This window comes from Rhinoderma darwinii, chromosome 3, assembly GCF_050947455.1.
Source record: "Rhinoderma darwinii isolate aRhiDar2 chromosome 3, aRhiDar2.hap1, whole genome shotgun sequence".
NCBI classification, from domain to species: domain Eukaryota; kingdom Metazoa; phylum Chordata; class Amphibia; order Anura; family Rhinodermatidae; genus Rhinoderma; species Rhinoderma darwinii.
Window position 1 is genome coordinate 149,587,992 of NC_134689.1, and position 13,943 is coordinate 149,601,934.

General features: G+C 41.3%; 1 protein-coding gene across 2 annotated transcripts in view; it reads right to left on the reverse strand.

Moving 5' to 3' along the window:
• HAL (histidine ammonia-lyase) overlaps positions 1-13,943 on the reverse strand; it is a 43,969-nt gene that overhangs the window by 24,930 nt on the left and 5,096 nt on the right. The window contains exons 2-7 of one of the 2 annotated variants that reach the window (XM_075856859.1): positions 8,428-8,701; positions 6,778-6,838; positions 5,682-5,709; positions 515-589; positions 209-281; positions 57-123 (exon numbers count right to left, since the gene is read on the reverse strand). In XM_075856859.1, the coding sequence (XP_075712974.1) occupies positions 57-123; positions 209-281; positions 515-589; positions 5,682-5,709; positions 6,778-6,838; positions 8,428-8,674 (551 nt within the window). In that variant the 5' untranslated portion in view covers positions 8,675-8,701. Of the gene's footprint in view, positions 1-56; positions 124-208; positions 282-514; positions 590-5,681; positions 5,710-6,777; positions 6,839-8,427; positions 8,747-13,943 lie in introns of those variants that run through there. The other variant, XM_075856858.1, reaches the window with a different exon arrangement.

The following is a 13,943-nucleotide window of genomic DNA, read 5'->3' on the forward strand; positions in this document are numbered from 1 at the left end:
GCTGCCAACAGTACAAACCACAGAGGTTTCTCGTAATGCTGGCAAATAATACTTACTTAAGCTGGCTGAAAGGGATTACAGTGCGAGCAAACTTTCCAAATCCTGTAGTGATTCCATACACCACTGCAATAAAGTGTACATTATACATGTGAATGCACAGCAATAAATGTTACACCTGGCCATTACATCACAGGAACCACCCGAGTACCTTTATGCTCTTTCACAATGCTTTCTATGAGAAGTCTGGACTGCTTCACCCTTTGTTCAGCCTCTGGGGTAAGCTTATAAAGTGAAATGGAAACAAAAACACTCATCGTTAATCATAAAACTAGGGATGGAATTTTTTTTTTAAATTTTTCATGGAAAATTAATATACATATTTTATTTTCGTATTACATACGACCTGTATTATTGGTGAAAAAATATAGTGCGGATTTGTTTTTTTACACATGGTTCTAAATTAACATTCTGATTTATTAATTGGTAACTTATGTAAATTGAGCAGGATATTTACCTTTATTTTATAGAGTCCTTTTCCTAGGTTGAGCAAATCCTCTGTTGTCAGACCCTCTCCATCTATTTCTATATACTGAACAGAAAGAAGTGCCACAAAAAATAAATATATGCAGACTGATCCAATACAGCACACAAAACAGAAGGTAAAATTAGAATACTGCATACATTACCTCATCTGGTCGGGTATATGGTCTAAATATATATATATTATATAATGTGTTCAGTTCTGTATAGACTGTAGTTGAGTTCTTAAGTTGAACCACAAATGTTTGCCTCCATTAGAAATAGATATCAGGTTTTTAGAGGGGTACTTCAGCCTTGCACATTAGATAAATGACTAAATGTGTATGGGATCTCCTGACTCCACCCCGACAGCAGGTGTCGGGGAAAAGAAGGTTCGGGCATGTTGCATTTGAACATGCCAAATCCTTGGTTCCCACTTGAGATAAACCACTGCTAGAGGGGTCTGGAAGCAGCTTATTCGCCTCTCCCCATTGAATAAAACTGTATGCTTGACCAAATGTTCATGTTTATATTGGAGTCAAAAGGTATAGCTGTCTGCCGACAGCTGCACTATATGGCCAAAAGTATGTGGACACTCCGCCTAATTACTGAGTTCAAGTGTTTCAGTCACTCCCATTGCAAACAGGTGCATAAACTAAAGCACACAGTCATGTAATCTCCATAGACAAACATTGATAGTAGTATGGGTCGTACTGAAGAGCTGTGACTTTAAAGAGGCTCTGTCACCAGATTATCAAATCCCTATCTCCTATTGAATGTGATCGGCGCTGCAATGTAGATAACAGCAAAGTTTTTTTTTTTAAAACGATCATTTTTGCCCAAGTTATGAGCAATTTTATATTTATGCAAATGAGCTTTTCAATGGACAACTGGGCGTGTCCAACTGGGCGTGTATTGTGTTTTTACCAACTGGGCATTGTGAATAGAAGTGTATGACGCTGACAAATCAGCATCATACACTTCTCATCGTTCCCACCCAGCTTCTTTCACTGCAGACACACAGCGTGACGTCACCCACAGGTCCTTCAACCTTGTCGTCGGACAAAGAAGATATATCGGCTCCAGGCATCCAAAAGGTTAATATGCTCGTCTCTAGGGAGTTTACTATGCTTACCTGCACATGGTGATGCTGCTGCAAATTCAACTGACGCCTGGAGCTGATGTGTCTTCTCTCTTCCGACGTCAAGGTTGAAGGACCTGTGGGTAACCTTCAACCCAGGTCCTTCAACCTTGGCGTCGGAAGAGAGAAGACACATCAGCTCCAGGCATCAGAGGGTACAGTTGCTGTTATCTACATTGCAGCGCCGATCACATTCAATAGGAGATAGGGATTTGATAATCTGGTGACAGAGCCTCTTTAAAGAGGCTCTGTCACCACATTATATATGCCCTATCTTGTACACGATGTGGTCTGCGCTGTAATGTAGATTACATCAGTGTTTTTTATTTAGGAAAACGATCATTTTTTACGGAGTTATGAACTATTTTAGCTTTATGCTAATGAGTTTCTTAATGCCCAACTGGGCATGTTTTACTCTTTGACCAAGTGTGCATTGTGGAGAGAAGTGTATGACGCTGACCAATCAGTGACCAATCAGCGTCATACACTTCTCCCCATTCATTTACACAGCACATAGCGATATAGCTATATCACTATGTGCAGCCACATACACACACACTAACGTTACTGCAGTGTCCTGATAGTGAATATTAATTACCTCCAGCCAGGACGTGATGTCTATTCAGAATCCTGACACTTCTCTAACGTTTATGTGAGATTTACAGCAAGGCAAGTGTAATCTCGTTTTAAATGACAGTTTACAGCGTAATCTCGCGAAATTACGCTTGCCCTGCTGTAAATCTCACAGAAACGTTAGCGAAGTGTCAGGATTCTGAATAGATATCGCGTCCTGGCTGGAGGTAATGTATATTCACTGTCAGGACACTGCAGTAACGTTAGTGTCTGTGTGTATGTGGCTGCACATAGTGATATAGCTATATCACTATGTGCTGTGTAAATAAATGGAGAGAAGTGTATGATGCTGATTGGTCAGCGTCATTTACTTCTCTCCACAACTCCCACTTGGTCAAAAAGTAAAACACGCCCAGTTGTCCATTAAGAAACTCATTAGCATAAAGCTAAAATAGGTCGTAACTCCGTCAAAAATGATTTTTTTTCTAAATAAAAAACACTGCTGTAATGTACATTACAGCGCCGATCACATTATGTACAAGATAGGCCACTTATAATGTGGTGACAGAGCCTCTTTAAACATGGTATTTTAATAAGATGACACACTTGCCACAAATCAGTTTGTGAAATTTCTAATCTGCTAGACCTGCCCCGGTCAGCTGTAAGTGCTATTATTGTGAAGTGGAAGCGTCAGCCACAAAGTGGTACACCAGTGCTTTAGTGTGTTGCACGTAAAAAATAAAAAAATATCCTCTGCTGCAGCATTTACTACAGAGTTCCAAACTGCCTCTGGAAGTGATATCAGCACAATAACTGTGTGGTTGGAAGCTTCTTGAAATGGGTAGTGGAGAAGGTGCACACAAGCCTAAGATCACCACGCACAATGCCAAGGGTCGGCTGCAGTGGTGTAAAGCGCACCGCCACTGGACTCTGTAGCAGTGGAAACTTGTCTTCTGGAGTGATGAATCACATTTTACCATCTGTCAGTCGGACAATTGAATATGGGTTTAACGGATGCCGGGGAAGCTATGAAATGTATTAATCCTCCTGTAAAATTTGGTGAAGGTGGAATAATAGTCTGGAGTGTTTTTCCACGATAAAGGCTAGGCTTTTATTTTCAGTGAAGGGGGTGAATGCTACAGCTTATAAAACACATTTTAGACAATTGTATGCTTGCAGCATTGTTCCAGGATAACTGTGCCCCTGTGCACAAAGTGAGGTCCATAAAGACATGCTGTCACGAGTTTAGTGATGAGGAACTCGAGTGTCCTGCACAGAGCTTTAACCCCAACTCCATCTAACACATTTGGGATGAATTGGAACACCGATTGCAAGCTAGGCCCTCTCGTCCAACATCTATACCCGCCCTCACAAATGATCTTTTGGCTGAATGGGAACAAATTCCAAAATCTTGGAATGGAATGGCCAACAAGCTGATAAAGGTGTGATGTCCCGGTGTCCACATACTTTAGATGAGTTACCGTGAACATGTAATATAATTGAATTAATGTAAAAAAATGAACCAGCCTGAGATTCACGCAATCAATGTAAACAAACATTATTTAAAGAGGCTCTGTCACCAGATTTTGCAACCCCTATCTGCTATTGCAGCAGATAGGCGCTGCAATGTAGATTACAGTAACGTTTTTATTTTTAAAAAACGAGCATTTTTGGCCAAGTTATGACCATTTTTGTATTTATGCAAATGAGGCTTGCAAAAGTCCAAGTGGGCGTGTTTAAAGTAAAAGTCCAACTGGGCGTGTATTATGTGCGTACATCGGGGCGTTTTTACTACTTTTACTAGCGGGGCGTTCTGACGAGAAGTATCATCCACTTCTCTTCAGAACGCCCAGCTTCTGGCAGTGCAGACACAGAGCGTGTTCTCGAGAGATCACGCTGTGACGTCACTCACAGGTCCTGCATCGTGTCGGACGAGCGAGGACACATCGGCACCAGAGGCTACAGTGGATTCTGCAGCAGCATCAGCGTTTGCAGGTAAGTCGATGTAGCTACTTACCTGCAAACGCTGATGCTGCTGCAGAATCAACTGTAACCTCTGGTGCCGATGTGTCCTCGCTCGTCTGACACGATGCAGGACCTGGGGAAGTGAGATCACAGCGTGATCTGCCAGAAGCTGGGCGTTCTGAAGAGAAGTGGATGATACTTCTTGTCAGAACGCCCAGCTAGTAAAAGTAGTAAAAACGCCCCGATGTACGCACATAATACACGCCCACTTGGACTTTTACTTTTAAACACGCCCACTTGGACTTTTGCAAGCCTCATTTGCATAAATACAAAAATGGTTATAACTTGGCCAAAAATGCTCGTTTTTTAAAAATAAACACGTTACTGTAATCTACATTGCAGTGCCGATCTGCTGCAATAGCAGATAGGGGTTGCAAAATCTGGTGACAGAGCCTCTTTAAATAATGTTTGTTTACATTGATTGCGTGAATCTCAGACTGGTTCATTTTTTTACATTAATTCAATTATATTACATGTTCACGGTAACTCATCTAAAGTATGTGGACACCGGGACATCACACCTTTATCAGCTTGTTGGCCATGTTTCGGAATTTGTGATGTGCTGCTGAATTTTCCATTTAGTGTGTTATTCTTTTCTTAATTCTTATTTCTATAAGCAGAGATTAGTGCGTTTTCATCCAGCACGAGCGATCAATCACTAAACAGACTTGACTGTCCTGCAAAGAGACCTTCTCGTTTTAGGAGACTCCCAAACAATCCGTGACGGTTGACAACTGATTAGATGTCTCATTTCTAAGCATAAATTGCAAGGACTGCATGAATCTCACATTGGGAGCCCAAGATTTTAGGAGTGGATTACTGGGACTGGAGAAGGGGGGCAAAAGAGCACAGTGGACCAGCAGGGGAAGTGGAGCTGGGGAGCTGCAACTGACAGTGCGCGCCTCCATCGCCTGCAACATCATCGAAATCCAGATTGCCAGAACAAAATATTCCCCAGGAACACCATTTTTTTACCTCTCACCAACTTTATTAACAGTGTCCAACATTGCTCAATTTACGAAACACAGAATTAACTAGTAATAAAGAATATAGAAAACTATAAATTTATAGCTGTATTCACAGTTTTGTAAATACAAGAAAATTCTTACACCTTTAGAAATGAAATGATCCCATTTAGCAGTCTATGTTCCTATGAAATATAAAGTATAGAAAATAAAAAGAAAAGCTTGTGAGGGCTCCACTAAACAATTATCTATACTGGATCTCAAAGTCTTATATCTCAAAGTCTCTATGAGTCTGAGTTAGATGCAAGTGGGTTATTGGGATTAGATCCAGTCAAATGTGCGTTTTCAGATTCTGACTGGAGGCTTTCAAGGGTCATCCCGGGCTCCTTCATCAGTACAGAATTATTTTTTATTTCATTTAATACTCTGTCACAGAATATAATATAGAAGTTACTCACCTGGGCAGGTTCTTTATATTTGCTATATCTATGTATTTGTTAAAGAAATTCCAAGATATATTTTGTTAGTCTCAATACTTGGGCCAAAACATTTTATTAAGCATGGAGTTACTATTCAAAAATGTATAGTAATGAAAAATATAGGTAAAGAGAAATTCTTTTAATCCAGCATTTGATAACACACAAAGTCTAATAATCCTGCACATGTTTCCAGCACAGAACACACAGAACAGTAAGGCCTCATGCACACGACTGTAGTTGTGTGCACGGCCGAGATTTGCGGCTCGGACGGCCGCAGAGTGTCACCCGCGGGTCGCCCGCAAATCGCGGGCCGTGCACATGGCCGCGTGAATTCATTTCTATGAGCCTGGACCGCAAAACACGGCTGTAATAAGACATGTCTTATCTTTTTGCCTGGACAATGCACGGACCGTGGAAACCACGGTTGTGTGCATGGGCCCACTGAAATGAATGTGGCCGCAATTCACCCGCAGATTGCGGGTTAATTGAGGCCGCAAAAATACGTTTGTGTGTATGGGGCCTAACATAAAACCACAGGTAGAAGACTAAACAGAGATAACCAATTAGGAATTTGGTCGCTAACAAAAAAAAAAACACAACACACAATTGCGCATATTTACTAATACTGTCTAACATCTTACTATAACTTAAAATTGTTATATTGTCTGTCTTCCTGAAACTTATCCACTCTTTCATGTGGGATTTATATATTAAATTATGATCGTTCAATAATCCAGAATATTTGATAATCTGGTTCCTATCAGGTCCCATTAATGCTGGATTAAAGGAATTATATTGAATATGGAATGATGTTTAGATTGCACTGAAGATTTATAATGTAAAACCAGAGCAGACCATTATAACAATGCCACCATCAGGAATACTGAACAAACTGCATAGGAAACTACTACCATTTCCCCTGGCAGACAACCTGTGGTTGCCTCTTGTTAAACTACAAGACTCATCATACTCCGTTTGTCCATACAATATGTGAAAGTCAACCCGAGTATGACCTTTGATAGGCACCCAGATGTCTAGAGTGCTCCTGTGTACAATGCTATTCAATAAAGGATACAAATGAACACCCTCCGGCTGAGACGGTATAAAGTTTGGTGACATCACATCCCCTTCCACAACTATAGCAGGGAAGAATTAAAAAAATATTTAAAAAAGATTCAAGGTATAAAGAGAGAGATGAAACTGAGGATACTTTTACAAAGTACAGATTTAGTCAGTATTTTGCATCCGTATATTTAAGCCAAAACTAGGAGTGCATAAAAGAGAATAAATATAAGCATAAGGCCTCATGCACACAGCCGTTGCTTTCTTCAGTGTCCTATCTGTTATTTTTTTTTCAGAGTGCACACTGAACCACTCATTTCTAAGGGGCCATGCACACGTCCATTTTTCACAGATCTGACATGATCCTACATGATAGACTTTGATACAGGGCCCAGCAGGCAGTATCACACATGGTAGGCTTAGATACAGGACCCAACAGACAGTATCACACATGATATGCTTAGATACAGGGCCCAGCAGACAGCATCACGCACGATAGGCTTACATACTGGGCCCCACAGACAGTATCACACATGGTAGGCTAAGATACAGGGCCCAATAGAGCATCACACATCATATGTGATACTTTTTTCTGGGCCCTGTATCTAAGCCGACCATGGCAGACTTAGATACAGGGCCCATCAAACTGTATTAATATACTTAGCCTCCTCACTCCAAAACCGGGTCGTCTTCCGGTCACAGCGCGGGTCCTGTCGTCATTTAGCGCCATGACGTTGTGCACAGTGCACATAATGCTGCACCCGGACCCGAGTCAGGAGTGGGGAGTGTAAGTATACCGTTACCGTAATAACAGGGGTCCGTGTATTTTATTACATAGGCCCCAGTTATTAAAATAACAGTGGACAGACGTGGTGCTAAAGGGAGAACTATGGGCTCCCCTGGTTTTTGTGGTGTTTTTTGCTATGTTTTTTAATGAGGCTAGATGTTACATTAAAGTCTATAGTAAAATATCAAATGCACTACACACAACTTAGTTTTGTTTTGGGGCATTTTTGAGACAATTTTGGGGTCAGTGCCATTCTTTTCCAAACGCAGCATGCTCTGGCAATGGTGTTTTTTCAGGCGTTTTTCCCATAGGCTTCTCTATAGGACTTACGCCATAAAAAGCATGTACAAAATGACACCAAATGAAAAATGCCACAAGCAAAGCTTTAAAAAATGCATGTTACATTTTAATAATACTAGCGCTTTTTAGAAGCATTTTTTGATGCAGTTTAATACACCAGGAATTTTCTGTGCGTAAAGGAGTCCAAAAAGTAACATGGAAGATCCATAATAGGCACTCCCTTTCTTGACTACTATACTGGGTCCTGAACGATCGCTTGTGCAAAGATTGATATGGTATCTGTGTAAAAAAAATAATTGGGCATGCTCTGTCATATGCAGTTTCACCCATATGCAGTTTTACCATACAGAAGCACATGGATTGCCTACAGGTTTTTAGCACGCATACTAATTTACATTGTCTACCTAAACTGTATCACCATACATTAATATATTGTGCTCCAGTTTTCCGGGTAAAAATAAGCCGTGCATTAAATGGCAGCAAATACAATATACAGCTGTAAATGTAATTCATCAATATGCAACTTTTTTTTTTTTCAAAATAAAAAAATTAATATATATATACTTTCGCACTCACCAACTTCCACAAACTCATTATCCTCCAATGCATCTTCTAGTTTATCTTCAAGGTCCAGTAAGCCCAAACCTTTACATCTTCGCAGGTAAAATTTCACATTCTCCAGAGTTACAAAGCCGCCATTATCAGGCTTATTTTTGATATACCTCCTCAGTGCCTCCTTACCCAGACATCTAATAGATTTGGAGGGATCTTTACAAGGCACTGACAGCCATTCTCCTCGCACATGTACTGTGTATCTTGGCATATTTCTTGACAGAAGCAGCTCCTAAGCCTGATAGAAAAAGATGATGCTCAGAATTGGTCTTGTTGCCTAAAGTCACATTTCATTAGTGAAGACATACAGGTCACCAACTCTGTCTAAAGTTAATGATTGAGGGGAGGTAACCAATCACAGGCAGAGCACTAAGGACACCCGTTCTTTATTAGGAAAAAAAATAACAATAACAATGATGGAGATCATTTATTTTCAATAAAATAGTATTAGAAATGGTATATTTGTACAATTCATTGGAAAAGGAAAATAACTGCAACTAAACAAATGAAAATCAGGATTTGTTACGCAGTAAATATATTGTATATCTAAGAATATTTGAATAATTTTAAAGGATTAAAATTGACATTACAGTCCCATTAAAAATTTGCAGCAAAGTACTGTACAATGCAAGTGAATAGGATTACAATACTGAGCAAAATATATCTGTAGATTTAAGTTATGTTCACACAGGGCAGATACGCTGCATGAACGCACACAGCGTATTCGCCCTGTGCGCCGCAGGGAATTCCGGCCTAAAATTAGCACCAAATTGTGGTGCAGTTCTTAGCCCGGAATATCCGCTGTGGAAAACTGCACCTAAAACAAAAAAGATTTATACTTAAAGAGGCTCTGTCACCACATAAGTGCCCTATCTCCTACATAAGGAGATGGGCGCTATAATGTAGCTGACAGTAATGCTTTTTATTTAATAAAACGATCTATTTTCACCACTTTATTAGCGATTTTAGATTTATGCTAATGAGTTGCTTAATGCCCAACTGGGCGTATTTTTACTTTAGACCAAGTGGGCGTTGTACAGAGGAGTGTATGACGCTGACCAATCAGCGTCCTGCACTCCTCTCCACTCATTTACTCAGCGCATAGGGATCCTGTTAGATCCTTATGTGCTGTCTTATTCTAACACATTAACAATACTGAAGTGTTTAGACAGTGAATAGACATTCCACGGAATGACTATACACAATCTCTGCACTTCGTTACTCTGTCTGTGGTAGTTACAGCAGAGGAAGCGTGATCTCGTTGTAACCTGTCATTCACAGCGAGATCTCGCGAGATCACGCTTCCTCTGCTGTAACTACCACAGAGGCATAATACATGTGGCATAATATATTTGGCACAGATCGCTAGGCATGTTAGATACAATTTTTCTCTTTAGGCCAGTTTCAGACTGCTGTTATACTGCCGCATTTTAGCATCTGTACTACAAATGTGACACCCAGACCACAATGGTTCTGCTGAACTAATATGAACTTTGTATATACAGTAGAATACACAGTCATCAATGTATAATTTGCTCTATTTTAGGCCTCATGCACATGGCACAAAGGCCGTATGGTGGCACACAGAGAAAAACAAACCTGTATCCTTCCGCATGAAATTGGAGGGATACTGAGGTGCAGTAAAGGCCCCATGAGCTTCTATGGGTGCCCTATTATGTGTGCATGAGCTTAAAGTAGGAATGGGTGTGGGGTATTTTTAATTTGAATCTCGATTTTCTTATTTTTTTCTGTTTATATAACAGTAATGCCAAGAGATCATTTCAAAAATAATTTTCTTTATATAAATAACTCTTTAACATATATTACTATAATTGTACGTAACTTCACATCTTTTAACCTCTGTAAATACTTTTTTTTTAATCAGAAATACAATTGGAAAAATGTATATCTAATTGATTATAACTTCTGTGTTCCCCGGCAGGGAACAGGTTAATAATCTATAATCAGTGATCCACAGTGTGCACTAACATCCCTCTCTGCCCATCACCACATCAGCCGGTCTCTGACATTGAAGGCGAGAGCATGGTAAATTGCAGCAGGGCCGGACAGATAGCGCCGAGTGTGCACTCGGCGACAAGACTACAATATAGTGTCTAAAGTCTGAGCAGGACCCTGCCAGTACCGGCCCCACGATTGGGTTTTAAAGAAATTATATTATGGCAGGATTTACACGACTGTTATTGGACCATGAAAAATGGTTCGTGTGTCAGTCGGATTTCCCGGCACGACCACGGTACATGTGAATGGGACTCCTGGCATCATTAGTCATTTAGACTCCAGTCACATGACAGTAAAAAAAAATGGCCATTAAAAACTGATCAATTGTCAGTTTTTCACGGATGTTTTAATCAGCGTGTCTCCAAATTTTCATCCATTTCTAGTCTGTCTGTCCGTTTTTAATGGCAGTTGGTCATTCATTTGCCATCTGGTTTTCATGGCCATAAAAAAACCCAGATGTATTTCATTTGTCAGGTTTTTTTTTTCTCCCAATCTCCTGAAAACACCTCAGTGCCCATGTAGATAGTGCTGCAATGCCCCTGTGGATAGGGCCACAGTGCCCACTGTAGATAGTGCCCACATAGTGCCACAGTGCCGGCTCAGCTGGACAGTGACAACAGGGGCTCTTCCTAGAGCCAGAGGCTGCCAATGATTCTGCTCTTGGAGGCAGCCCCTGACATCACTATCCATTTATGGACAGAGACGTCAGAGTTGGCTATGCTCTGGCCGGGGATTCCGCTCCAAGTGGGGGCTACATTGGCGCTATCTACAAAGGGGGGTGCGATCTACAAGGGGGGTGATAGCTACAGGGCGGTGTGGCTCTACACTAGGAGTCCCTGCTTCCCCACGGAAAGCTGTTCCGTACTGTATCATTTTGTTCAGTACAGAAGAGCAGTTCCATGGGGAAGAAGGGACAGAACAGGGAGCAGATGGGGACAGAACGGGGCCCAGCTTGTGAGAAGGGGCGGACCAGGCAGGTGACGAGGCAGAGCTTCCGCCTGCAGCACGGTGCCACTAGAGAATCGATTTAACTATTCTGTTCAAAAAAACTGAATCGTTAGAGGCCTTGAGGGCGAATTAATTTGATTATTCGGCCAGCCCTACCTTGAAGGCTATGTAAACCATTTTAAGGCAAAAAAATTGTGCTTCATGCACATGACCATATTATGGCTCCGTTTTGTACTGAGACGTAATAGGGCTGCCAAAGAGTTGCCCCTATTGTACCTTTGTATGCCTCTGATTAACAGAGGTTTATTTTGGCGGGTTACATGGGAATTCAGTAGAAACAAAATTGTGGTATGTACTGGATATACGAATCTTATGTACTGTGGTATTCTCCTCTAGAAGGGGAGCATATCTCTGTACATATGGAGGCCGACTGTCTCTGCCATGTGCATAAGCCTTTACTATAACATGAAAACAACAAAGCAAAAACCCTCAAAACATGTTGCTCTAAGTTTTTCAACATCCCAGAATCTGGAGCCAGGACTACAGGGCGAGTTCACTATTATCCACTATGAAATTTACTCGATGACAAGTAACTACTGTAAACAAGTTATTTTGCAATCAAGGTGTAATAGAAGGTCTCCTGTGAAAAAGCATCTGCTCTGATAGTTGTGATCTGACATGGTTTTGCTACTTCAACAATGCACACTTACCAGGTATTGTTACCTAATAGGCAGATTAACCCCTTACCGACATCCGCCGTATATATATGGCGCTATCGGGCAGGGCATCCCACAAAGCGCAGTACCATTACGTTGCAGTGATAGTGCGGGCTCACGAGCTGAGCCCGCACTATCACCACCGGGTGCCAGCAGTGTGTTACAGCTGGCACCCTGATGTAACGGCCAGGACCGGAGCTAGCCTCCGATCTGGCCGATTAACCCCGCAGATGCTGCGTTCAATAGAGACCGCAGCATGTGAGGGGTTTTTAGCCATCGGCACCCCAGCAGCATGACCGCTGGGTTGCTGGTGGCTGCAATGGCAACCGGATGCCTAATACTGGCCTCCCTGTCTGGGCGGTGCCTAAAAGGCTTCCGGTACCATCAGCAAGATGTTACAGCGGACGCCCTGCTGTAACGGCAGGAACCGGAGCTAGCTCCGATTCCTGCCATTAACCCCTTAGATGCAGCAATCGAAAGCGATTGCTGCATCTTAGTGGTTTGTAGCAAATCGGCAGCCCTGCCATGCAATGGCATGGCTGCCGACTGCTACTATGGCAACAGGAGGCCTAACAATGGCCTCCTGTCTGCCATTACGGAAGCCGATTGGGCTCCGACCGGAGATGGAGCCTGATCGGCTTGCTGTCAGTGGACAACTGACAGTTCTAATATATTGCACTACATAGGTAGTGCAATGTATCAGATCAATCAAGCAGTTGGACCTTCAAGTCTCCTAGTGGGACTAAAGAAAAGTGTAAAAAAAAGTGTATCAAGTCATTTATTGAAAATAATAAAACCATACATTTCTGGTATCGCCGCGTCTGTAACGATCTGAACTATAAAAATATTATGTTATTTGTCCCGCGCAATGAACGCCGTAAAAAAAACAACCTACAAAATACTGCCAGAATTGCTGTTTTTTGGGTCACTTTGTCTTTCAAAAATGTAAATAAAAAGTGATCAAAAAGTCGCATGTATCCAAAAATGGTACCTATAAAAACTATAGCTCGTCCCGCAAAAAACAAGTTAAAACGTTACGGTTCTTACAACATGGCGACAGAAAAAATACATTATTTTTACAAAAGTAATTTTATTGTGCATAAAGTTGTAGGACATAAAAAAATGCTATAAATTTGGTATCGCCGGAATCCTACTGACCCACAGAATAAAGTTAACATGTAATTTATGTTGTGTGGTGAACGCTATATAAAAAAAAACCCTAAAAAAAACTATGCCAGAATTGCTGTTTTTGGTCACCTTGCCTCCTAAAAAAAAGATAAAAAGTGATCAAAAAAGTTGCATGTACCCCAAAATGGTACCAATAATAACTACAGCTCGTCCCGCAAAAAAACAGTCCTCATACCACTATGTCTATGAAGAATAAGTTAAGGCTCCAAAAGGCGAATTATCAAGACCCTAAAATTAGGGAACCAGAAAGGAGAGGGCCCAAACATATCTGCTAGAAGTGAGGGTGCCCGTATTATACCAGGACAACACTTTCCCTGTAAAATTCCCCAAACTGAAAAGGTACGGAGTGTGGACCTAAAGGGGATAAGAAAGGACACCATTTATCAATGCGACACAGGCCTGTGCAGAAAGGATTGCTTCAAAGCGTAACACACATCTATGGACTATTTTATAATTTTTTTTACCCCATTATTATACCACCTGACTATGCCCCTGATGTACCCCCACATTTTAAACTGAAATACCAGTAATACTAAAAAAAACTACTACCAAGCAAAATCCACGCTCCAAAAGCCAAATGGCACTCCCTCCCTTCTGAACCCTAATGTG